We start from the raw sequence: 27,217 nt of genomic DNA on the forward strand, positions 1-27,217 counted from the left end.
CACAAAAGGATTCTTAACTTTTGTGTAATTTCTAATCATCAAGGGAACACCATAGGCAAGCTGTTGGAAACATGCTTACTTGATTGGGGAATCGAGAGAGTGTTGACTGTTTCGGTGGATAATGCATCCGCAAATAAAGTTGCTATAGAGTACATTAGGAAAAAGATGCTGACTTGGAAAAAAAAGCCTGTTTTAGAAGGTAAGTGGCTACATGTGAGGTGTTTAGCTCACATTCTCAACTTGATTGTGAAATCAGGGTTAAGAATGATGGATAAATCTGTGGCTTCGATTAGAAACGCAGTTCGTTATGTTAGGAGTTCGTCTGCGGATGTGAAGGGAAGGGACTAAAGGTTGCTGGGCCTGGTGGCAGTTCGAAGAGGCCAAGACAATGAAGAAATAAAATAAGCTGAATATAGCTGGTTAGTGTCCAAGAACTTGTGGATTATTTGATTCAAGTAATTCGAGTATTGAACCTTCATTTGAATATATATATATATATATATATATATGTATATAGCTGCTGTTCTGCAAATATTGCTTCTGCATATTATTTATTTGGGTTGGAATGTCCCTTTTTTTTGCAGGGTGGAGGTGGACTCAAGACATGGCTATTTCTATTTTATAATAATTGAATAAATGTTGTTGTTGTTGGTTGAAATAATGAACTACTAGTCTGCTACTGCTTTGACTATTTATAATTCTGCTACTGTGATTTGCAGCTTTGCATTGTTTATGCTTTATGGCTTTAGTAGTTTAGTTTATTTGTTTATGGCTGTACTAAATAATGAAGTAATGAACTAAGTACTTGAGTTGAGCAGCTTGTGACATTGTGATTGTGTTTATGTGTTACTTGAGTTTATCTTTTGTTGGCTTTTGTTTGCAGATTTGGTCCATTTGGAATTTTGGATGCTTTAGCTTGCAATTTTGCATAGTTTGCATAGTTTGTTTGCAGATTTGGTCCATTTGGATGCTTCAGTTTGCAATCACTTTGCACAGTTTGCAATGATGCAGAATGCAGTAAGTTAAATAGTTGATGAGTCAATCTGGAGATTCAGGACAAACAGAATTCTTGCCCCGAAAAACCGATAGACCGAACCGACTGTTTCCGAGTCGGTTTATCATCGGTCTCTTCATTCTGTAAAAACCGATCCGGACTGAACCGACAGTGTCGGTTTCGAACTCGGTTTTCTAACTTTTCGGACCGAACCGATCCGAACCCAGCCCTACACCGGATAGCCATTGTGGCTCATCCTAAAAAACACGTAGATATTCTGTATGCAATAATTATAATATTTAGGACTTGAGGCTATTATCTACTTTTCATTTGCTATCACTAGACGAGTAAGTGCAGTTCCTCTCAATAGTGACCTTTCATCATTACCCTTTCTCGATGGGATGATTGAAAGTTCATTGTCTTTGGAAAAAATATATATATATAGATATATATTGTATCCCTTATAAGAGAATTGCTTTCAAAATCTCGCCAAAATTTTCTGCAAGTAGCCAAACACAGCCCTAGAAATAAGCATCAATTAAGCTCCTGGGTCAAGAAGCTTTGACTTTGATTTTTTTAATAAATAAAAAAAACATAAATAAATATTTGATAAAAAAAAACAAATAAGTAAAATGAAAATTGGGGTTGGGGGAGGAGGCTAGCCGTTGGAGATAACTGAAATGCTGATTCCAAGCCTCTCGCTTCCTGCTCCCGCCAAATTCCCTCCGCCCTCTTCTTCTTCTTCTTCTTTTTCTCTCCGACACCACCAAGACCCAAACTTTGAGCCTCTCCACCGCCGTCTGATCACCCAAATCAATGTCGGCCATCTCCGCAACGCAATCTCCACCCTCGATCTCATGGCCCTCCGCGGCTCCCACCCTGACCTCCCCACCTACTCCCTCCTCCTCAAGTCCTGCCTCCGCTCCCGCAACTTCCACCTCGGGAAGCTCGTCCACGCGCGGCTGACTCAGTCCCAACTCGACCCCGACTCTGTCATTCTCAACTCGTTGATTAGCCTCTACTCGAAATCGGGAGACTTTGAAAAGGCGCGATCGATCTTTCAAACTATGGGAGAGAAGAGAAATTTGGTGTCTTGGAGTGCGATGGTGTCGTGTTTCGCGAACAACGGCATGTCGTTGGAGGCGGTTTCGGCGTTTGTTGATATGCTTGAGGAGGGGGTTTACCCGAACGAGTTTTGCTTTGCGTCGGTTGTTCGGGCGTGTTCGAATTCGGAGCATGTTGGGATTGGGAAGGTGGTTTTCGGGTCGGTGATTAAAACTGGGTATCTTGAGTCTGACGTGTGTGTTGGGTCTTCGTTGATTGATATGTTTGCTAAAGGTGGTGGGGACCTAAGGGATGCATATAAGGTGTTTGAGAAAATGGCTGAGACGGATGTGGTGACTTGGAGCTTGATGATCACTAGGTTTGCGCAGATGGGTGATCCGAGAAAGGCGGTTGAGCTGTATATGGATATGTTGTCAAATGGGCTAATGCCGGACCAGTTTACGATAAGTGGTGTTGTATCGGCTTGTACAAAGTTGGGGTCGTTGGCGTTGGGGCAGCAGTTGCATTCGTGGGCTGTACGGTCTCGGTTGGGTTTGGATCACTGCGTTGGGTGTTGTTTGGTGGACATGTATGCCAAGTGTGGAGGTGGTGGGTCGATGAGTGATTCGAGGAAGGTGTTTGATCGGATGCGAGAGCATAGTGTTATGTCTTGGACTGCTGTTATCACTGGATATGTGCAGAGTGGAGGGGGCGATGAGGAAGCTGTCAAGCTATTTGTTGAAATGATCTCGTGTGGTCATGTTTCGCCGAATCATTTCACGTTTGCTAGCGTTCTGAAGGCTTGTGCAAACCTTTCTGATCTGCGTAAGGGAGAGCAAGTTCACTCCCTTGCTGTGAAACTTGGTCTTGCATCGGTTAATTGTGTGGGGAATTCACTTATTAGCATGTATGCAAAGTCTGGCCAGGTGGAAGATGCGCGGAAAGCTTTTGATCTTCTGTATGAGAAGAATTTGATATCTTATAATACAATCGTTGATGCATATGCCAAGCATCTAGACACAGAAGAAGCCTTTGGACTTCTCCATGAAGTTGAGAATACCGGACTTGGGGCTAGTGCTTTCACATTTGCTAGTCTCTTGAGTGGAGCTGCCAGCCTTTGTGCAGTTGATAAGGGCGAGCAAATACATTCCCGGATTATAAAATCAGGATTTGAGTCAAACCAAAGCATTTGCAATGCCTTGGTTTCTATGTATTCCAGGTGTGGAAACATAGACGCTGCTTTCCTAGTGTTTAATGAGATGGAAGATTGGAATGTTATATCATGGACTTCAATGATCACAGGTTTTGCAAAACATGGTTATGCGGCTAGAGCTGTGGGACTGTTTAACCAAATGCTTGAGGCTGGGTTAAAACCGAATGAGATCACATATATTGCTGTTTTATCAGCATGTAGCCATGCCGGATTGATTTCTGAGGGGTGGAAACACTTGAAGGAAATGCACCAACAACATGGTCTTGTCCCAAAAATGGAACACTATGCATGTATGGTTGATTTATTGGGCCGCTCAGGATCCCTTGTAGAAGCCATTGAGTTTATTAACTCAATGCCTTTTGAAGCTGATGCACTAATCTGGCGAACATTTCTTGGAGCATGCCGAGTGCATGGTGACATTGAGCTTGGGAAACATGCAGCAAAGATGATTATCAAGCAGAGCCCACATGATTCAGCGGCATATAGCTTACTATCAAATTTGTATGCTTCCACGGGTCAGTGGGAAGAAGTAGCAAATATAAGAAAAAATATGAAAGAGAAAGCTTTGGTCAAAGAAGCAGGTTCTAGCTGGATAGAGGTGAAGAATAAGATGCACAAGTTCCATGTTGGAGATACTTCGCACCCAAAAGCACGGGAGATTTATGATGAACTGGACCAATTGGGTTCAAAGATAAAGAAATTGGGTTATGTCCCCGATACAGATTTTGTACTTCATGAGGTGGAAGAGGAGCAAAAGGAATATTATTTGTTTCAGCACAGTGAGAAATTAGCAGTGGCATTTGGTCTTATAAGCACATCGAAATCGAAACCCATAAGAGTATTCAAGAATCTCCGTGTTTGTGGAGATTGTCACACTGCACTTAAGTATATTTCAAAAGCCACGGGAAGAGAAATAGTGGTAAGGGATTCAAATCGGTTTCATCAGTTCAAGGATGGGACATGTTCTTGCAATGACTACTGGTGATGGCATTATAATATCAAAGTGCCAAAACGGAGACAGTTTAAGAATCAGATAGAATTACTCATCAGTTGAAGCCTTGAAGGTGGACTCTTGATTCAGTTTTGGAGGTCTCAGGTCCTGGTTTTTCCAGTTGTAGACTGTACAGTTCATATTTGCAGCTTTCCTGTAGAACTATTAATGCATACTCAAATACTATTTCATGATTTATCTGAATAAAATTGTGCAGTTGTGTCCTACATCTCAGACTCATAGACAGCTATTTAGCAATGAACAATACTATGTTTCATTTAAATTTTCATAATAAGGTGGACTGTGATGAATGAAGATGGATAGTAACTATCGTTCATCAACAAAACCAAAAAATGATCCAATATATATGTTGAATCGATGCAGCTCTGTCAGACTCTACACCTCTGTCCAATCATGTTCATTTGCAGGTGTTGTGTTCGCTGCTGATGCTGCATACTCGGTGCATAATTCAAGTTGAGAGGAACATGTTTCTGTAAGTAACTACTCAACTTTGAGTCTTTTCTTTCAGAAAGTTGTTAATTATGCAGTGTTTGCAGTACAGGGTACTCTCGTTTAAAATATTGTCTCATGGTATGCTGATTATAATGGGAGTCATCTGACGTATAACATATTAAGCTAACAAAAGTTAAGAACTTTGACTTACAAAATTGAAAAAGTTGTCTAGAAACCGAGTAAATCTTGATACGATACATCTGATGAGGTCTTGTTGGAATATTGTGCCTCTGAGCTTGAGTTAAAGTCAGGTTCAATTGCGTGCGGAATCAGAATTCAGAAGTCTATAAAGCGCATAAATGTTGAACATAATTTTTTCCTCTATCAACCCAATTAGAAGGGTTTGGATAAGGAACTAATAATGATCATTGGAAATATTTAAATAAAATATCAAGGCTCTTACGTTTGAAGATCTTCCTAGGCATGCCTTGTAGGAAACAGAGTGATGCAGTATTTGCACGGTAGCAAAATCAATAAAACAATTTACAAAACAAGAAATAAACCAAACCGTGTCATATTTAGTCAAGCCAAACTCACTAAAAGCTACAAACAGTTCTTGGATTGATATGTTAGTGGATAGATTTTCAAGCTATGATACTGTGATGTTTATCATATACTAATTTTATATATATTTGAACAAAAATTACAATTTATATGAATCAAAGTTACAACATTGAGAACAAAGTTATCACATTTGTTTACACTATTTACATATAATTAAACCAAAATTACATAATTAACAATAACTTGTTCAAAAATATGTAACAAAGTTGTAAGTGTAATTATCATTAAAATAACTAAGATTACTTAGAATAGAACTCACGTTACCACAATAACAACAAATTTGTTGTCACATTTGTAAATGTAGGTATTACATACTGGTATGTATTGTAGAACTTTCTGCTTTTCAATATGTTTTTCTAATTATAGTAATTTTAATATGACGAACCCAACACCCATTTTCACCACCTTTATTTCTGTGTCATGTCCAACTCTTCTCCACCCATGGCCACTCATTGCTCCACCCATTGCAATATTGCCACTCATTCCTGTTTCTTTTTTTTTTTTCTAGTACACCTGATATAATTGCTACTTTCTATTTTGTGCAGTAATCTTATTTTTTTCAAACATCATGCTTGCTGGATTTCTCTTTTAGTACCATTCCGGTAATCTCGTAATTGCTTTTATTTTTTCATCTGAATCTATGGAAGTTTTCTTAGATAGTTTTTCTGTACGGATCATTGTTTTGTCTCTGCTGGATATCTGAGATGGCTGTTGCCATGAATGGTGGTAGTACCTTTCTGTGAAGGATGCATGACTTGGGAATTTTGATACTAAAAATAAATAGATAAGAATCTAACAAAGAGAATGCCAATTTTATTGAGCAAGGATTCAATGAAAATCCTCAAATTTCTAATTGGATCTCACAGAGAGGCTGGTTCACTTCTACACAAACAAAAGTGAACCAACATGGATGGAAAATGATCAAAACTCTCTCTCCTCCATCGATCAATCGATCTTAATTATTTAGCCTAGCAAATCCATCGAACTTGTTGTGATGGGCTGGTTTGAGGACTCTGCTCTCAGATAAGCTGTGTTGCAGGGAACATCGACCTCCAGCTGGTCTCTCAAGGATGGATGATAGTTAGAATTAGGACTATGCAGCTGCAGGTCACTCAGCATTTGGCGGAGTTCAGAAGCCTCCTCTTTGAGCTGAGCATTCTCTTGCAGAACTCTGTCATGGGACTCCGACACATGATTCAGCTTATCCACAAGTTGGTGATTCTCATTTCTGAGCCAAACCACCTGTGACCAGAGCTCATCCAGGTGCTTCTGCTTGCGCATACGCGATCTACGTGCAGATTCTCTGTTGGATATCATTCGTCTCTGTTTCCTCTCATTGATGAGACTTAGTTGCTGCTCATCAGCTTCGTCAGAGGTTGAGTTACTGCTGAAGGAACATGGTTGCTGGGGATTATTATTGTTATTAACTTCTTGAGGAACTAAGTGGGAAGGAAATTGGTAATTATTGTATAATGGAGTAGCGGAAAATCGGTTGAATTGAAAAGCACTGGCTGGGTTGCTTTGAGTAGTAGTACTCATCATGCCAAAATGAGGTGGGTAGGGAGATGATAATGAACCGGAAGGGACTAGGTAATGAAGCCCTGTAGCCTCATCAGGCTGCATGGCTGCCTTCTTGAAACCTTTAGTGGAAGAAAAATTGAACTCAAGGTCTTGGTGGTGATGAAATTGGGTGTAGTACTTAATCTGTTGGTTTAATTTAGAAGGGGGAGTGAGGCTCTAGGAGAGGAGGTCTTTTATAGGATGAGAAGTGTGACAAAGTGCCTTAAGCTTCAGTTGATTGGTCTTTTATATCATGCAGCATCACATTCACATATGATGACATGAACGAATGTATATGCAAGAGGGTTCTCTTATGCATGTGTTCATTCATACTTTACTGACTGCTACTACATCCATATATGCATGATGATGCTTGTATGCATATATACATGTAAGTTGTAACATGGGAAATTAGTAGTGTCTGTGGATAATCATTTTCCAGATCAAATCTCTGCTTACATCAGAGAGAGAGAGAGAGAGTTCAGATTATGGGGAGTACAATTATTTTACTGGGGAATGTTTAAGCAAAATAATACAGTGCAGAGAAAATGGGTGCATGAAGTCAATCTTAAATTTGGTGTGCCGTTGTCAAGTCTATGAGGATTGATGCTTGTTATCCAATAAGGCATTGTGACGTAAGGAATGAAAAGAATTGAACAGGTTCAGAAACGGAAGCCCCTTTATACGTAACAGGTTTATAATAATTAAGGAGTTGATGACTCATCAAACACTTAACCCTTCAAAATATTAGCTGATCATTAGTTTACTTGATACTATTTACTTTGATTGGTAGCAAGCCTGCCATCTGCGGTAGTTTTTAGGCACTAGTCGATCATCTTCTGCTATTTCATGGTGGAGAAACCTACACAAGTAATCATCAGAGAATGTCTCAAATTCCAGTGTACCTAGCCTAGTTTAATAATAAGAGATTGCACAAATTTGGTTTTCTTCTTATATATTTAAGTATTAGTTTTTCTCGAAATTTCGTAGTCTTCTTTTACATGAACATCCAGTGTGATTGGGTGAGCTTTGTTCTGAAGAGTTAGGCAGGTAAAAGACACCAATAGAGTGTCTGTTTCAAAAATGACTTGAAACTTCTAGTCATTGTTTATAGTACTTACTAATGTAATAATGCAATTCACCACTTTTCTTCACTGGAGTAAAAACGTGTAAAAGGGCAGATTATGAAGGCTGTGGTTAATTAGTATGCAGATTGACAATTAAAGTGGGATCGGACAAGAAATTTATTGTCCTCTTCTTCAGTAAGCTGTACGACTACAAAGGTTTAAGCATATATTCTCCAAGAAGTGCAAACTGAGATTTATCAATCTGCATTATTTTAATTTCTTGATCAATCAATCTACATTATTAAAATCAAATAACCTGTTTGGTGTTTACTATATTTTCCAGTAGAGGACAAGTTGTCCTGAGAAACTAGCCTGCCCTGCTTAAGTAATCTGTATATATAATGGTGCACTTGGGTCAAATTATGTCAGCTGTTGCAGGAACATGAAGAGGATTAGCTTTTGTCCCAACCATTTAATTAGCAGATGATGTTACTTAGTGGAAGGATCTTGTTCTATAGTGGTGGGATTGGGAAATGGGAATGGATAATAATGTATTGATTATTATGGATGTACTTTGAAATGCACTGTTCCACTGACCAAAAAGTTTGTAATAGATGTTGCAGAAACAAAAATCTAAGTGATGAGCCTTATATCCGAATGCTGATGGAGTTGTGTGGCCGATATATGCCAAGAACGCGGAAAGAGTTAAAAAGTCTCTCATCGGAAAAGTTACACAACAATCTACCTAATCAAAGTGATCGAGTGGTCTACTGCTAATAACACCGTTCGCTGTACAGCTGGTAAAGGTGGAGGCATTATCAGTGCCTTCGAACTAATAGTGGATTCGCATTCGTCCGTGTTGCGCAACAAATGCTCTCTGCCCTCTCCCCTCTCCCTACACCTGAGAATTGAGGGTGTTGGGTCTAAAGTTGAGTGGATTGAGTGGTCAACAAGGTCATTAGACAGGTTTAGACCCCTCAATCTTTTCTTGTCTTGTGCTTGTTCTTCCGCCTCTCTGCTCCATTTCTTTTTCTTTGGTGATTTGGAGTATGAATGTGGATGATGCATGGTTGGAACCCCAAGACCAGTATGTCATTTATTCCAATTGTACTTGTATTGTACATTGTATAGAGAAACTGCATTTGATTGGTCAAAGTTGCCTCAATTCAGGTTTCTAAACGTGAAAGTTGACCCCTGACACTTGATTTAGACTCTTTAAATTATATATACTAGCCTTCTTCATACATGCTCTGCATGTGTAATAGTTTTTTCTTAAAAAAAAAAATGAAATAAAACAGTTATTGCAGGGAGAAAATAGTGGGAGAGAAAAGTGGGGGTTGTGGGTTAATTTCTTTTTAATTTTATTAACAAAATCTATTTTATAATTGTCATATTTACCCTTGTGATTTGATTTATTTTCAAAGTTTTTTAATATTTCAAGGTTAAATCTGTCATAATTTTGAGTTTTGGCTAACAAAGCCTCTTCTCTTAATAATAGTATAGATATATATATATATATATATATATATATTAGAAATTATTCTATGCGCCGACAGTGTAAGTGACACAACCCTTATAAAATAATCTCAACCCTTGATATTTATTATCAACTTTATTTTTAATAAACAAAAAGTGTATTTAATGCAATCTAAACATTTATTTATGTTGGTGCAAGTGTACGGTGGTGCTCTGAATCCTCTCATATATATATATATATATATATATATATATACTTTTTTTTAAGGGTTGCTTATAATTTTCTATTCTGTATTCGGGTTGAATGAATTAGAAAATTATACTTGAAGGGTGAACAAAGAAAATGGTAGGGTGGCAATAGCCGCACCCTTTCTCGAATCATACCAAAGTTTCTTAGTTTTATTTTTTTCATAATAAGCATGTGTTTTTTTTTTTTGAATAAATGCATGTGTTTTGAGATACTAATTTTATTTTTTTGTTTGGATGCAGCTAGGGTAACAAATTCTTTGTTCATCTTACTTGCTCATTATATCCTACTTCAATTATTATATTTACTTGTATAACCTATTTCTCTTTCCAGAAAAATCTCTATATGACACATCCAATTAAAGAATATTTTTTTAATGAAAATCTCTCATTTAATTTATACCAATTATTAAAGTTTCCTAATAAAATCATAATCTGATTTACTTCCATTTTCTTAATTTTTTTTTTCTTTTAGTTTCAATGTTTATCTAATTTAATCCATGTTAAAAGATTGACTTTTTTTTTATTGAAACCTCTAAATTTACTCACTTGACCTCCTATGCTTTTTACACCTCCTATCAACTTTGCAAGTACTAAATTTACTCACTAAACCTCACTAAAGTTCCTTAAATAACCTCAATCATATAATTTACAAACAAACTATTATCCTTAAAATAAATTAAAAAAATTAGTCATTTCAATGATTTAATTACTCTATAAATCTTAATTACATTCTTTTAAAAAAAATCTTAATTACATATCCATTCCTTAATCAGATAACATAAATCTCTTTTTCAATAAAAGAAAATTAAACACAAGGTATTGAGTTTCAAAAATTAATTTCTAATCAACAAGAAAATAACATGAACTTTTCTATGGTTTTTTTTATTTTTTATGTTTTAGCTGTGCAAAAAAAGAAAAGTTTTTCTTAATGTTTATTTTATTTTCTCTATTTTCTGTATCTCATGATTAATTATTTAAATATTTATTTAATTTTTTTAAATTGCTAGCTCATTTTTTATTTTTTACAAATATAATGGATAGACTTAGATTTAGGTCATAATGTGATTTATTTTGTTTTCCCTCACCAATATGAGTTCAATATGTATATTATACATTTTTATTTCACATGATCTTAATCATAGTTTTAATTCTTATTAAATATATATGAATACTTTAATGAGTATGTAGTGAAATTGGAAAATGAAAATAGATAAGGAAAATAATAAAGAATACAATCTAATGTTATTGAATTGAAAAGTCTAGAGAAAATAAATATAATATTTTTTTTGCTATAGTTATTGTCTTGAGTAGTTATGTTATAGTAGGTTATTTATGTCATTTAATAATTCAAAATAGAGTAAGATCAAGTGAGCAAATTTAGAGGTCCTAATAGAAACACTTTTTATAGTAAGTTAACAACTATGAGTAATGAAGAAGAGATTGATTATTTTTTTTTTGTGTGTTTTACAAAGGGTATTACAAAGATGATGAAGTTAACACTAATAATTTTGTGAATTGAATCACACGTTGAGAAGGCAACAAAAAGTTTTTATAAAAAAAAAATTAATAAATTCAAATTTGGATGGAGAAGATAAAGATTAATGTTATCCAATGAAAAAGTAAGTAGTCTTTGAATTAATTGGTCATGCATTTAATTTTCCTTCCAGATTTGGATTTTACAAAATTAATGTACTTATCAGTCATTTTACATTTGGATAATATAATCTTTTAATAATAGCTGCACCATTTTTGTTTTTATGACAGAGATACTAATTTTGTTAGATCAGCCTATTTATAAGATTCTTTTTTCCGATCCAAAGATAGAAATTGGGCCATTATATCTCTATGATTCCTTTGAGCTCTTTTGACATCTATAGTTTGGACAGCTATAGCTCTACATATTCTTTTTATTGTTTGAATAAAATAGCTCTATATATATCTAGGAGTCTGATCACCAATTTTGGTAGTGAATGGGTGGGAGTATGAGGTTACCTATACGCATACTAAGCAACGTATACAACCAAATTAGGTAAAGACCAAATTACCAAGCCTAAAGAAACTTTCCACCTCAAGTTTGATTCTTTGGACGACACTTTTTTCCCCTCAAAACCAAACGCAAATGAAAGTATCATGATCAGAACTCTTTCTTCCCCTCACTCAACTTACATATCTTATCTCCCTCTCCAAAGATCATTCACCATATCTCTCCGATCTTCCCATTTCACCCTTGAACTTTGCTTCCCCATCACTATAAGACAAGATCACAAGGGCATTTCGGAAAATCTATCGTCTCATCGAGGGACATTTGCCCTACAATGACGGCCTGCGGTTGTGCACGGAAGGGTACCTGATTTAACTGCTGCCCTTTTCTTTTTTGTACCCTAAAAAGAAAAGGGATGATTCTCCACAAGAACATAATTTGAAAAAAGAAAATAAGATTTTTTTTAACATTTCAAGAACAATGATAGAAAGGGCATGAAGAAAGATAAAGGTAGGGCAGACGAGAAAAACGCGAGCGCATGATAGATGTCCCACCTTGCTAACAAGCGCGTGGGTGGTGAGTGCACCACCCCCTATCCCTATTGCTGTGCCTGTCAACTCAAACCAAAAGCTAGCTAGGGTTTGCTTTCGTTTTTTCTCTTTTCTCTTCTCTCTCTGATTTTTTCGGTGTCTAAAACAACAGAGTCTGATCCAAGACTCTCTTTCTGTCTAGGAGACTAAATATGGTGGCTTTTCTCAGGCTCTCCCACCAATCAAAGGGGGCTTACAAGTTTTTGGGTGATTGTCCTCGATAGTTTTACCCCTTCGTGCACCCCACTAAGACAACCTATGTTACTGCAATTTTTGTTTTTGTTTGAATGGTGCTGCACTGACTAGCTAGCTAGGGTTAGGGCAAGAAGGCATGGAGGCTTCATCATCCATGCCAATCTATGAAATGTGCATATAGATTTCCTTGTTTCACAACCCTTCTGTGAATAAATCTATCTTTCCGAAAGTTTTATACAATTTTGAAGTATAAGTGTATTTGAATTTTCCGTTGTTGAGTCTAAAAGGTAATTCTAATAGTGAAAAATTTTAGTATACCAAATTACCAATACCATAGAAGGACTTGTCTCTTTCTATTGGAGGACATCTCAATGTGCAGATTTGAAGAACAATCATAGCAAAAATTGCTTGTAGGATCCAGTAACCTGATACCATACTTGCGACATGTATCGAATTTCATGGGATTGGTCCTCGACTAAATATATTTATGATGGAATATTTAGGATCCGATGAAAGGAAAATATGGATTTGCACCAGAATATTGTGCCATCACTCCAAAAGATTTGGCGATTTGGACTTCTAGCTAAAGCTAGGGTCTACAAGGAACATATCCAGTAGGATATGGTTACTCTAAGGTATGACAATGGAAAATGAGATTATGGCCAGGATTGATCAAGACAATATGTTGTGAAAAAAGTATATACTTAGATGATAGAGGAGGATAAGATAGACTAGATTTGTTTTTTGAGAGGAAAGACGACAAACTATATTAGATGAAAACTGAGGAGTACATGGAGCAATGCATAAGCATCGAAAAAAAACAAAAAAACATAACAAATTGCACAAACGCATCTATAATAAAGAAAAAACAATAAAAGATAATAAGATGCACATACGCATCTAGAATGGAAGGTAACCAGGATGTGACTTGATGCCGAACGTCATCGCTGCACTGCATATGTCACGAGAGCAGTGTAAAAGTAAAAGTAACCGTAACCGTAACTGGTGATATGATCATCTAGTAGAGGTGAATCACTCACCAGGAGTCTGAAAGTAACCGAGGGTGTTAAAAACTCAAAAATTAGCAAACGAACTCCTAAGAACCAGAACCAATACCCGATCAATATGAGCAGCTGTCTCGGATCCAAGATCTGGATTTGAATGCGACCCGGGTCCCAAATACGGATCTAAATCCTGCCCAGACCCAAAATGAAATCTGCCAAAGCAAACTTAACAAAAGCCCAAGCTAGCCCACCTAAAACTGATTTGGACACCCAAGTACATGGGCATCCTATCAGACCTTCTCTAGACACCCAAACGTCTGTGCTCCCACTGCAGCCATCGAAAGTCGCCAGTGGAAGAACCCAAAGCGCCGCCACCACCAACCTTAATCAGCCCCAGCACACCTCGTCCTATTCCGTCGAGCCATAGATCAGAATACCCTTTGCTGGGAGGACTTGCCACCATCGTCAGCCATAGCACCTTGACCTGGGGACCCTGCATCCTGGACACCGCCTGAAGCCAAGACGAACACTTACGTCCAAGCGCTAGACGCACAGCAACCAACCGCCACCAGATAATAGGGCCGGGATCCCAGATCTAGTTTGGGTCCCCCAAACCACAACACCGCCACCCATCTCCCTCCCAAAAGAGGAGAGCGGCGTGAACACGGGCCAAACTGTGGGAATTGAGACCCGACGAAAAGATGACGGGATGAAGGTGCAACAACCAATTGGTTGAAAGGGGAAGATACTCGAGTCTAGAAGACTCGACGGCCAGGCTTCGCGAAATCAGTCGCATGTCAAGGAAATCGAACGGCAAAACCCTAAGGTTAGTCACCAGAGAGAAGGGAGAGCGAGAGCTCTCATTTTTTATCTCATAACCAAGAAGTAGTTCATTTTGGAGAATATGAAAACGATTTCAAAATTCATCTAACCTAATGAAAAAGTATCATCTAACCTTATGAAAAAGTATTTTCCAAATTATTGATTAAGTAGTAATTAATTGGTAGTTAGCCTCTTAACTAAATAATGATTGATTTTTTTTGAAAGGGAATATTACAATTCATAGTTTTCCTTTACAAAACCATGTCTTTAATAGTAAAACTATGGCTGTCACTCGATCTGTTCGAATCAATAACAATAATCTATTATTTAATTTGATTAGTTATGGAAAACTTTAGATTCATCTGCTTATCTGATTATAGCTCTCCTTATATACATATGACATTATGCTTTAATCATCTCAATAAAAATAGTCATTTAACTATATTTTTTCAGGTTAATTAAAATACATATACTATTAATCTAGTATCAGTAATAATGTTAATACTATTATGAAAATAATTATGTTTACATTTCTTAATATACACGTATATGTATTGAAAACTATGTATAATTTATATATAGATAACCGGTAGATTCGATATTTTCCAAAATCAAATCAACTTTTTCAGTAATATTCGATTTCTATTTTATCAGTTTCTATTACTAAAAAGTCGGTTTACCAAACCTAAAATATTGACTGGTATTCGGTCGGTTTGATAATTACCAAACTAAATGGCAGCCCTAAATAAAACACACTATACAGATTTTTTGTTATAATTACTTCTCTGAACTGATAATTCCAACATTTTTCATGATCAAGGCAGCAGAAGTTGAAATTTTTTGCCAATGATCTGGTGAGAAAGCACAAGAAGACAAAATACCCGTTAGTTACACTTGTCAGATTCTCATTCCAACAGCATGAACGTTCTGTACCTTCTTTCCCAGAAGCAAACCCTACTAGTTTTTTCCATTGAAGTCATGAGATCGCAAGAGACAGATTAATACAGGATAATCCCATCATCAGCTTACTAAACCCCCCCAATTGATTAATTATGTCTTTCTTTCTAGGCTCCATTTTTGCTTAAGCAATTAAATAATCTCCTTCTCAGGCTAATTAGTCCATCAAATAATCTTATTCTAGTGCTTTAACAAGATTTGTCACCTTGGGTGCAATGTATTTATGCATTTTCTTAATTCTGGGTGGTGCATTTTGAGTAAGACTGACTCACACTTAACAGCTACATGTGCTTACGTACTTGTAATAGTTAAGGTTTAGGGTTTATTTTATCGGCAGAGACGTCATTTCCGCCATTTTTTAAAATCTGGGTGCTTACCTCCGCATCATCAATATTGTTGTTAGTGTTCATTTGCTGCTGCTACTTCTGGTGATTTATTTGTAAAGTCCGGTCGTCTTAGATTATCCAAAGCACTGTTCTAACCTTTTTCATGTCTGTTTTTTTTTATTTTTTTTTTATAATGGGTATTTGGTGGCTAATCTGAGTTTTATAATGAATTGGTGTGGTGCTTAAACATAGCGTTTATGGCATTAATTTGTCTTAGATTATCCAAAGCACTGTTCTAACCTTTTTCATGTCTGTTTTTTTATAATGGGTATTTGGTTGCTAATCTGAGTTTTATAATGAATTGGTGTGGTGCTTAAACATAGCGTTTATGGCATTAATTTGTCTTAGATTATCCAAAGCACTGTTCTAACCTTTTTCATGTCTGTTTTTTTATAATGGGTATTTGGTTGCTAATCTGAGTTTTATAATGAATTGGTGTGGTGCTTAAACGTAGCGTTTATGGCATCAATTGCTTTAAGCTCTGCCTAACTCATTTGGATGTTGAATATGTATTGGAAATGAAATGAGCTATAGGGGAAATGAAATGAGCTATAGGAGAAATGGAAGAATGTAATAAAAAAAGGTGCAAGAGTAAAGTAAAATTGGCGTTTTAAAATTAACAAGTTGGCTTCTGAGTTTGGTGATGCTTTGTCCTAATAGCTATAGCTATGCTTGGCTTTACTCCTACAAGATTCTCAACGTCTCAATCTTTCTCTATCCCCTTCTATTCTTCTCATTCATAATGTGTGCAAATAGCTGCGGTGGTAGAAAGAGTAGAAGTTGATCGATAAAGTAATCTGGAGTTTGATATCATGATAAAGTAATTTGGGGTTCACATCCAAAACTAATTGGCAATAGATGGAGTGGCCCAAACCCTTATAAACCCATAGGCAAAGTCCCATTTTTCCCATGTGGGATGTGTATATTCTCAACAGAAGTAATAAAGCCTCATGATCTCATCGTGCCTTTTGTTGGAATAGTACGTTCTTCCTCGATGTCACCACTCATTTTGATATTGGGTTTAGTAGTCTTGAACATCCATCGTCACTCAATTAGTTTAGTCATATATCTTTGATATTCTAACGTAGCAAAATATTTATGCTGGACTTTACAAGAGAATATTGATATAAAAAAAATATTATAAGATATTACGATAGTTTGTTAATGTAATGAAGAGACATTGAGAGGGGAAAAAAAAAAAGGGTGAGCGTGCATATGCATAGTTCATTGCAGTACACTTATGATTGAATTATAGTAAATTTCGTTCCCACTCAATTTGATATTACTTTATCATTGAAAATCCTAGGACCCTACACTAATCACTTTCTCAGTATATATGGTACTTATAAATCAGAACTTATCCCTAATTAAGTACAGGTCGGGTTCACTCAATTGTCCTAACATGCATGGTTAATTAATTTTTGACTTAGGCTCGGACTTGAGATTTTGAGACTTGAGGCAAAAAATCAAAATGGACCTACATTTTTTTTATAAAAAATAAAAAAATAAATACACAATTGAAAGGGAATTCGAATCTAGGCTAGGAGTAACATAAAAGAAATGAATGCAACTTGCCAACTAAACTAATTTATTGTTTGTTAAAAAACATACATTTTATTTACTTAATAATTTTTTTAAATACCAAAAAAAAAAAATAGGCATAACGAGACACTGAGCCTGAGATGGCCGACTCACGAGCCTCATGTCAGGTCCGGCTTTTCTGCTACATTAACTATGATCCGTCAATCTCAGTGTTTCAGTGGACGCAATATGGTGAAGCTAACAACATCGATTTCATTGAGATATCGTTCCCTAGCTAATTGATACGGCGCGCAGTATATTATGAGACATATGTACCCTTTTTTGCATAGACATTCTGCTATTACAGCTTGTTGCTTATGTTTTACTTATGTGATGCTGCTTCTGTCCTGGTCTATGATCTGTCTGTTCTTGTTCCTTTATCTCAGAACATTATCTACAATCTACTTGCCCTTGTCTAACCCAATTGTTAACATATCATCCATTGCTTCTTGACCAAAATTTCTCATCAGGTTAGAAACATCATAATCTTCATGGAAAAACAAAATGATGGGGATATCTAGCAGAATAGAGAGGACGAGATTAATTTGATTGTACTCATTGAGAAAAGCCAAAACTGCTTGCACAGTCTGGCTTTCGATCATGATTAACCATTGGATTGCGTTTTTGTGGTGTTTAGTTTTGCCTACAAATAAATTATTCAGTATATCTGTGATATATGCTTATAGGGGAGGATCCAAGGTCCGTCATCCATGTAAACAATCTTCGCCATTCGAATATGAGTATCCATGTAAAATATAGATTAGTTTCATCTGTTTTTGCTCTTTTTTCTCTAAGGGTGTAAGCGTAAGATGTTTGTAAAATGCTTTTCTTGTCAAAAATTTACGGGAAGATGTAAGTAATGAGAATGCAAAAAGGTTAAGACAAAGTGTTCAACCTTAAAAGTCTTAAAGCAATATACCAGCGACCAATTAAGCAAAGCAATTCGGAATGTGAAATTTTCATCTCATCCCATGAAGAAAAGCTTATAAATCCAGGACGGTTAGAAATAATACTAACAAAAACTGATGAAGAAGGCAAAGCACTGTATCCTATATTTATATAACATCATTTTCAAAACCAAAATAATTGGAGTAATAATTCCATGTCCCCACTCCTAAAAAAATATCGTGTGTGGTCTTTAATTTGTAGACTCTTTTGAACCTACAGCCACTCCCAAAGTTCAAATAATTAAACGATTAAATAATTTTCTAGACGGATTACTACTGATAGTGCTCTTTGTTTCTCTGTGGACACTACCAGAGCCATAAGGTTTTTCCTCCATTACTGAAAATGACTGGTTAATTTGTTTTCTTCGCAGTTTCTCGTTTTTGTTATGTGTACTGATGGTGATGTAAACCCAATTTCATGGTCTCAAACGTCAGACAGATAGATCTGGAAGTGGGTAACTCAATTAATTACCATAGTTTAGATTGATTGACCTTTAACTGATTTAGATCACATTATATTTTATTTTAGACGGGATGGATATAGAATAATTCACCTATCCTAATAACAAAAAAACCTGACTTGAACGATCGCTAAATTGGCTAAAGAAATGGGTCATAATTATGGAGAACCCGCATGGCCAAATGATCTTTTATATATTTTTGCAGTAGTAATTTTAGGTATTATTTCATATAACGTATGCTTAGCTGTTTTAGAACCATCAATAGTTGGTGAACCAGCCGATCAATTTGCAACTCCTTTGAAAATGTTGCCTGAATTTTATTTCTTTCCCGTGTATTATGGCAACTTTACCTAAGGCAGAGTTTGATGTTTTCTTTTTTAGTGATAGTGGAAAAACTTACAGATAAATCAGTGTTACTTGCACTCTACAGAACCGTACATGAGATTTTCACCGCATACGACTCCTCGTTAAATTCTTTTGAAGTAGAAGCATCTAAATTATATCATTGATTGCTAGATCTAGATAGTAGCAACTGCAAGTTATATCGAAAAGTAGATATATATTCTTCTAAGATCTTGATGTTACATGGAACTGTATAAATAGACTACAGAAATATATACAGAGAGATAGATCTGATCATAAAGGTGAATGATCGATCACCAAAGTGTTGCTTAATTCATCTAGGTATATAGCATCTGTTGTTGATAAAAACCCTAAATTAACAATGGCATTGTTCTATTTAGCTTTATTACTTCTCCAATTTATACTAATGGTTAGAAAGATATCACGCATTACAAGTTAAACTTCTGTTTTCACCAAAATGAAGTACAACTTTTGTCTACACGGAAAAAAAAAGTACAACTAGTGATTGCACCAGTCACTCACTGTGACTCTATGAGGGAACACTGGCTTTTGTTCTTTTCGGCTTTAGTGGGCACTTAAACTCAGAAACATGACAATTCAGAGAATCATAAGGCTTTGACTCCTTTTCACCAGCCCTTCCTTTTTCTCTTCCTTGGAGATGATGATGAATGGGGTATCCTAATTAATGGAGTTTTCTTTTTCTTTGTAGGTTGATGGATCCGAACTTCATTTCTCATCTAAACCGGTTGAGAGAGAAGTACCACTGCAGTATATCTCGACCAGGACGATAACTAGCCGGTTAACTAATTACCTATTTCATACATTATATTACCTGGATTCCTGAAAGTTTTAGCATACTAATGATACTATTATTAGATTTGGATAGGTAAGAGTAGTCATTTTTGAGTTAAATTTTAGTCAAAGTAGCTAAAAAGTCATTTTGTCTAGTCATTTTAGAAATATATCTGTATCAATGCTCTATATTTTAGCTAATTTTAAATTTATATTATTTTTTAAATGAAGATTAAATGGTTTAAATGTATTTATAAATTATATAAAATAACTCAAAATGAATGTTTTGTTTAAGGATATCTCTATTTGTGTTTTATCCAAACTCTAGGTTACTTGACCTAGTGGTAATAGGGTTCAATTAGAAAAATCTAGAGATTATCTTTCCTTGTATGATTCTAACTCTATGCATTGTAATCCTCTATATAAAGAGGCCCATATTATCAATGAGAATACACAGCAAATTTATCTCAAATTCAGTTTCTCTACAACACGTTATCAGCACAAAGCTCTAACCCTGAAAACCCTAATTTTGTAAAACTCAAAATCCGGCAACCACCACCCCACATATCGAAGCCCTAATCCCAAGGAGCTCAGAACCGGCGGCGGAACCACCTGAACCGGCCGTCGGAAAATTCGAACCTGCCCCCTGCGAGCCCTGCCGACAGCTGCCGAGTAACTGCCGAGATCTGCCGAGCCCTGTGCCTGCACCTGCTGAGACCTGCCGACAGCCCCTGCAAGCCTCCTGCCGAGTCTTGCCGAATACTGCAGACAGCTGCCAAGAGCCATGCGCACCCCTGTGCCTGCCCCTGTTGACATCTGCCGAGAGCTCCGCATAGCCACTGCCGACCCCTGTCGACATCTGTCAACACCTGCCTACACATGCGCACCCCTGTGCCTGCAGGCTGCATCTGCCGACAGCTACCTAGCTCCTGCGCAGCACCTACCGAGCATCTACCTGCCAGCCCTGCACAGCCTCCGCACAAGCCCTGCAGCAGCTCCGCACAACCCCTGCAACAGCCCTGCCTAACTCCGGCCACCACTGCTGGCCACCAGTTTCCGGACACTTTTCCGGTGAGCTCCGGTGACCCTTTTTCTGGCCATCTACAATGACTTTTCCGGTCAAATTTCCCGGCCAATTTTCAAGGTAAACTTTTCTAAAAGTTCCCGTTTTTTAAGTTTTTCAATTTCTTCTTTTTCTCGGGGACTTCCAACATCCCTTCTTCTACCCCCCTTTCTTCTTCATAGGGGAGACCAAAAGCCGAATTGTGGGGGTTCGTGATCACTCCAAGCTTGGAGCTTGTAGAGTCCTCCAAACTTAGAGTTTGTTGAGAAGAAAAACGATCGACCACATACATCGTTGTTTCGATCTAATCCAAAACCCCTCTTGGAATCAGATTTTCTTGGAAGCGACTACGCTCAGAAAATTCCCAATTTCTTGGAAGCGACTACGCTAAGAAATTTAATAGTTTTTCGTGGTAGCCTTTTTCGCTTCGAAACTAACCCTAATCTTGTGTTGTTTTTCAGGATGAGTTACCTGAACAAGTTGAACTTTGTTCCACTAGAGACAACTGGCGCGGGATACCATAGGTGGGTCCGAGATGTGTGCCAACATCTTAAGGCTGATGGACTTCTGGAAGCCATCCAAGAGCCTAGTCAGAACGTGCTCTCCATTGAACAAGCTACTGCTTTTGAAGCAAATCAAGCTAAAGCCATCATTCTCATGACAAGGCACATGAATGACGCGCTCCAAAGTGAATACCTCAATGAGGAAGACCCAAGAAAGCTATGTGTAGAACTTGAGCAGCGATTTGGCAACGTTCGTGACTCCTTGCTTCCTGATTTAGAAGTGCGATGGTGTTGAGTCACAAATTACTTACGCAATTGTGCCCATAATTATGAAAATTGATTTGTTTTCCATGCTATTTTACCTTTTTTAATCTATTTCCTTTTATTTGTAGGAAACCTTGCATTGAGAAAAAAATGACTATTTGAGGCTTGAAATGTGGAGATTTGAAGTTAGGGGAACAAGACACGGAGATTGGAAGAAAATTCCAAATCGACTTTTCCGGCGATTTTTCCGGCAAACTTTTCCGGTGAGCCACCACTCATGGAGGGTCTTTTCTCCAGCAAAGGAGGACCATGGTGGTGAGAATCTCCCATCACTTGAAATTCAAATATCTCCCTACACCTTGTCCTTTTATCACCTTGCCAATTTGGGACCATTTGGGGGACAATGGTGTAAGAGCATCTCTTGCACACTTAGGGACCAAAGATGACACACCTAGCTGATCAAAAAGAGGCCAAAGACCAATTATTTAGAATTCTTGACTCCATTCAATCATCTTCATCCTATCCAAGATCCATTTTTCTCTCTAGAGAAGACACCACCATTTCCACCACTAAAACCACCATCTCCACCTCTAAAACCTCCATTGCCACCACTACAACCTTCATTTCCTCCACCATTCAACACCACAACTCATCTTAGAGATCCTAAATTTCACTATTCTTACCAATATCAAGAGCTTGGAGCAAGGAGAAGGAGGTGACTACCACCACATCATGTTCTTGGAGACCCATCTCCACCACCTCTTCCGGCATCATCAATAGTCACCCTTTACTCTCTATCTCTTTATGTATTTGATGTTTAATAGAATGTTGAAGCTTGTGTATCTAGCTATGTGTGAGTAGTGAACTAGTTGGGGCTAGGGTTGAAAGCCCTAGCCAAACTTGCTTGGATTGATGCTTTTGTTTATAAATTGATGCAAATTCATGTTGTCATTCTCACATGCTAAGTCAATAATTGAATGCATTACTTAGACCTAATCAATTTGAGTTATGTGTTTGCCATGACATGAAGTTTTTTCTAGAGATTGATTACCTCTAGGCAAAAAGGGAGCATGAAAGCACACCATGTGTGCATGTGAGGGTAGTGAGCTAAAATCACCTAGAGATAGGATTGGTTTGCTTGCTTGGTTACCTAAACTCTAAGCTTTATGCATTTAGGGGCAAATGATTGAGACCTATCCGGTAATTGACTTTGTTTCTAGGTAGTTAGCTCTAGACTTATCCGGTTAGAGTTAATAAAATGAAAGGGGTTTAAGCCTTAGTAGTCATATCCGGATGCTAAGAGGGTAGTTGGACAATTAGCTTTGCATCATTCATATTCAATTGCTTTAATGCTTGCAAGGGAGGCAAAAGGTGAAACCCGATGCCCTAACTCTCATCCATTTGATAACAACTTGTTTTGTTTAGGTTAGTTTATATTACTTGCTTTCATTGTTTCAATTTGAATAGAAACCAATCTCAAAATCAAAATCAAATCTCTACACACCATCTTGCACATACTCACCATGAACTTTGGTTCACTTGTGAGCCTTTGTTTGTGATTGTACATTTGCATATTCTTCTAGTTTTTCCTTAGGTTTTCCCTAGCTAGGAAAGGATTTACCAATCCTCGTGGGTTCGACATCCTTACTTAATCCCCTATTCTATAACTTGTACCTCTTGCACTTGAGGGTGGCTTTAATGCTAACAGATGGCATAGCCTCCGCTTTTGTGATTTCAAGTCTGTGCTTGATTATAACTCGGAAGCTCTTCGTATGAAGTCTCTGATGGAGTTTTGTGGTCAAACCATAACTGATACGATGTTGATCGAGAAGACTCTCTCTACCTTCCCCGTCTTTGCCCTGATGATTTCAAAAAATTATCGGATTAATGTGAAAGTAGGACGTATCACAAGATTTCATGAGCTTATTAGTGCCATGAACGTAGCTGAAAAGCATGACAACATACTTGTGAAGAACTATAACGCTAGACCTGTGGTAACCAAGTCTATTCCGGAGTCTAACTATAGTCGCGCCCCCAAGGGAGGACTCAAGGAGTGAAACCCTAAGAGTAGGAACAATTCTGGACGTTATGGTCCATATTCTCTCCCTAAAGAGGAAGGAAATTGCCAAGAGAGGCGTGCACGGAACCGTGGAGGTCAATGTGTGAAGAGAGAGAGAGGCGGAGCCTCCGGCTATGGTGGTGACGCCACCAAGAGTAATAGTCGTCCAAATCATGCATCTAAAGCATCTCGATCAAGGGAGCCTGACCATAAAGATCTTTGTCTTCGATGTGGATCAAGTGGACATTGGGCAAGGAAGTGTACTGCATCCCAGAATGTTGCAAACGCATACAAGATGTATTGTGAAGCAAGGGAGGAAAATTACATGGAACAAGAAGATCAAGATGGCGATCTCGATCTAAGGGTGGAAGACTACAAGGATCAAGACCCAGAAACTGGCGATTTTGATTAAGTCTTTTTATTTTCCAAGAGATGTAGGCAATTGCCATATTACTTTTGTAGTAGATGCCAATGATATTAGTCTTTCTTCAAAGTAGGCGTACTCAATGTAAGTGTGATGTCTAGAAAAGTTTTGAGATAAGTGGTACTTAAGCGAGCTTTGCTCCACCGACATCTCTCTACTCACCTGGTCACATTTACATTGGAATTACCGAAAGAAGTTAGACGACTACATTGTTTTGCATTAACTAGTTTATTGGATTAGATTTTCTTTGGTTAAAGAAACGATGATGTAATTCCGTTTGGCTTATTAATAAAAGTTGAGTTCTTTTCTTTATGACTCCTTTTTAATTACGAGCTTTTCTTTTAGGAATGGAAGAACTTCAATGTCTTGCGGATAGTGCGACTACGCACACCATTCTACGACATATGCAATTATTCTTAGAGATGTTGCCTACATATTCATCTGTGACTACGATGGCTGGGCCATCAAGTTTAGTTCAAGGACATGGAATGACCCAATTCCTTTTGCCCAATGGCACCTTGATTAAAGTCATTGAAGCTCTCTATGCTCCTAAGGCAAATCGAACCTTATTAAGCTTTAAAGATATAAGAGCCAACGGATTCCATGCGGAAAGGCATAGTAAGAACGGAATAGAATTCCTTTGCATTATCTCTAATGATTGCGGACGAAAGCGCATCTTAGAGAAGCTTATGTGTCAATCTAGTGGACTCTATGTCACTAAAATTCGACCCATTGAATCCAATAATGTAATAAGAGAAGATCTCTTGGATTCTGACACATATTGGCTTTGGCATGACCGACTAGGACATCTTGGTCGTGATATGATGCTCCGTATACTAAAAACTTCACATGGACATCCATTCTTCAGAGTGAGAAGAGGCAAGGATCGAAAATTGATCCCTGGACTTAGCAAGACCACAACCATTGTAGCCTCTGGCGCTGCAGCCGTCTTGGGGCGCCATAGGGCCGCCCAAGTCCCATGTGATGACGCCACCATTGGCGCCAACCATGAGCATGACGCCATGGTTGTTCCTCCTGGTGGCCATGACGCCACATACACCAATTTCCATGGCTCTAAAGCCATAATGGGAGATGTAGTCACACATTTTGCTTCTAATAGCGTTATGAACGCTCAGGCCCAACCAAAATCCTTATTGGTTTCTTCTAAGGCCCCTCGCTCATTTTGCAAAGCCTGTTCATTCGGGAAACTAGGACCGAGACCGTCCTACGCAAAGGATCCCAAAATAGTCATTCCGTTCTTACAGAGAATCCAAGGGGATATCTGTGGACCAATTCAACCATCATGCGGACCTTTTAAATATTTTATGGTATTGGTTGATGCGTCGACACGCTGGTCACATGTCACGCTGTTGTCCACTCGAAATGCTGCTTATGCTAGACTCCTAGCCCAGATTATCCGTATACGGGCTCACTACCCTGACCATCCTATTAAGTCCATTCGACTTGATAATGCTGGGGAGTTTACATCGAAAACGTTCGATGACTATTGCATGTCACTGGGGATTGATGTAGAGCATCTAGTTCCCCATGTTCATACCCAAAATGTTCTCGCAGAAGCCGCTATCAAATGACTACAGATGATAGCACGAACATTGGTTATGCGCACCCATCTCCCTGTTTCTGCTTGGGGATATACAATATTGCATGCAGCGACACTAATTCATCTACGACCCACTGCAACCCAATCTTAATCTGCGTTACAGCTAGTGACTGGGTACGAGCCTGATATCTCGCATTTACGCATTTTTGGGTGTGCCATCTATGTGCCTATTACGCCGCCACAGCGTACTAAGATGGGTCCACAATGACGAATGAGTATTTATGTTGGATATGAATCTCCAACTATCGTCCACTATCTTGAACCCTTGACAGGCGATCTCTTTACCGCTAGATTTGCGGATTATCACTTTGATGAGACAGTCTTCCCGTCGTTAGGGGGAGATAAGAACACAGATGTTCAACAGGAACGACAGGAATTGTCGTGGTCTGTCCCCACTATGTCTCATCTCGATCTCCGTACCGCACAGTCCGAACTTGAAGTGCGAAGAATAATCGAGCTCCAGAAAGCAGCAGACACTCTGCCTGATGCGTTTTCTGTTGTTGCCAAAGTGACAAGATCACACATACCTGCTGTAAACGTGCCTGCAAGGATCGATGTCCCAAATACTGGACATCACGCCACTCCTGTGACATCAGGAGAAGGCGCCATTGCCCAGCCTGGCAATGATGTGGCATCTATGTCCGCAGGTCCCGAAAGAAAGCGCGGTAGACCAATTGGCTCGCAGGATACTCGCCCTAGAAAGAGAGTGAATGAGGCACAAACAAATCCTTTGATCATCGATACTCAAAAGCCGTCTCATGAGAATGTTCCGGATTATGGTTATGTCTAAGAGACATCATTAGGGGACGCCTCAATGTCAGAACCTATCCATAAGAACGTAGAGATCTCTGTAAATTACACTAGTGTACATGGAACGTGGGAAAGAAACTCCATCATCATTGATGATGTGTTCGCGTATTCAGTGGCGCGTGAGAATATTGAGACCGATGACATCGAACCACGCTCTGTTGATGAATGCCAACGTAGAGCTGATTGGCCAAAATGGAAAAATGCGATCCAGGCAGAACTTGATTCTCTAACGAAAAGAAAGGTATTCGGACCAGTTGTGCCAATACCGCCCAACACCAAACCAGTTGGTCACAAATAGGTATTCGTTAGAAAGCGTAATGAGAAAAACGAGATTGTAAGATACAAAGCTCGCCTTGTGGCGCAAGGGTTCTCACAACGCCCTGGAATCGACTACGAGGAGACATATTCTCCAGTAATGGAAGTCATAACGTTCCGCTACCTTGTCAGTTTGGTAGTTTTCGAAAAATTGAACATGCAGCTTATAGATGTGGTTACTGCGTATCTATATGGGGATCTAGATACGGAAATATACATGAAGATCCCAGATGGACTTCAGTTACCCAAATCAAGTGGCCCTAAACCACGGAGCGCGTTTGCAATTAGATTCAAACGCTCACTATATGGATTAAAACAATCCGGACGGATGTGGTATAACCGTCTAAGTGACTATTTGATTGGAAAGGGATATGTCAACAACAAACTATGCCCATGTGTGTTCATAAA

The 27,217-nt window shown here is 38.1% G+C and overlaps 2 protein-coding genes across 2 annotated transcripts; one reads left to right on the forward strand and one right to left on the reverse strand.

Annotated features, from left to right (window-relative positions):
• Nucleotides 1–1,633: 1,633 nt before the first annotated feature.
• On the forward strand, nt 1,634–4,469 carry LOC112190931 (pentatricopeptide repeat-containing protein At3g49170, chloroplastic). The gene has a single exon (XM_024330444.2). The coding sequence runs from the start codon at nt 1,675–1,677 to the stop codon at nt 4,234–4,236; it is 2,562 nt and encodes an 853-aa protein (XP_024186212.1). The 5' UTR covers nt 1,634–1,674; the 3' UTR covers nt 4,237–4,469.
• A 1,633-nt stretch (nt 4,470–6,102) lies between these two features.
• Nucleotides 6,103–7,263, reverse strand: LOC112189899 (basic leucine zipper 43). Its single transcript, XM_024329282.2, has one exon. The coding sequence runs from the start codon at nt 6,940–6,942 to the stop codon at nt 6,283–6,285; it is 660 nt and encodes a 219-aa protein (XP_024185050.1). The 5' UTR covers nt 6,943–7,263; the 3' UTR covers nt 6,103–6,282.
• Between the last annotated feature and the right edge of the window lie 19,954 nt (nt 7,264–27,217).

This window comes from Rosa chinensis, chromosome 2, assembly GCF_002994745.2.
Source record: "Rosa chinensis cultivar Old Blush chromosome 2, RchiOBHm-V2, whole genome shotgun sequence".
Lineage (NCBI taxonomy): Eukaryota > Viridiplantae > Streptophyta > Magnoliopsida > Rosales > Rosaceae > Rosa > Rosa chinensis.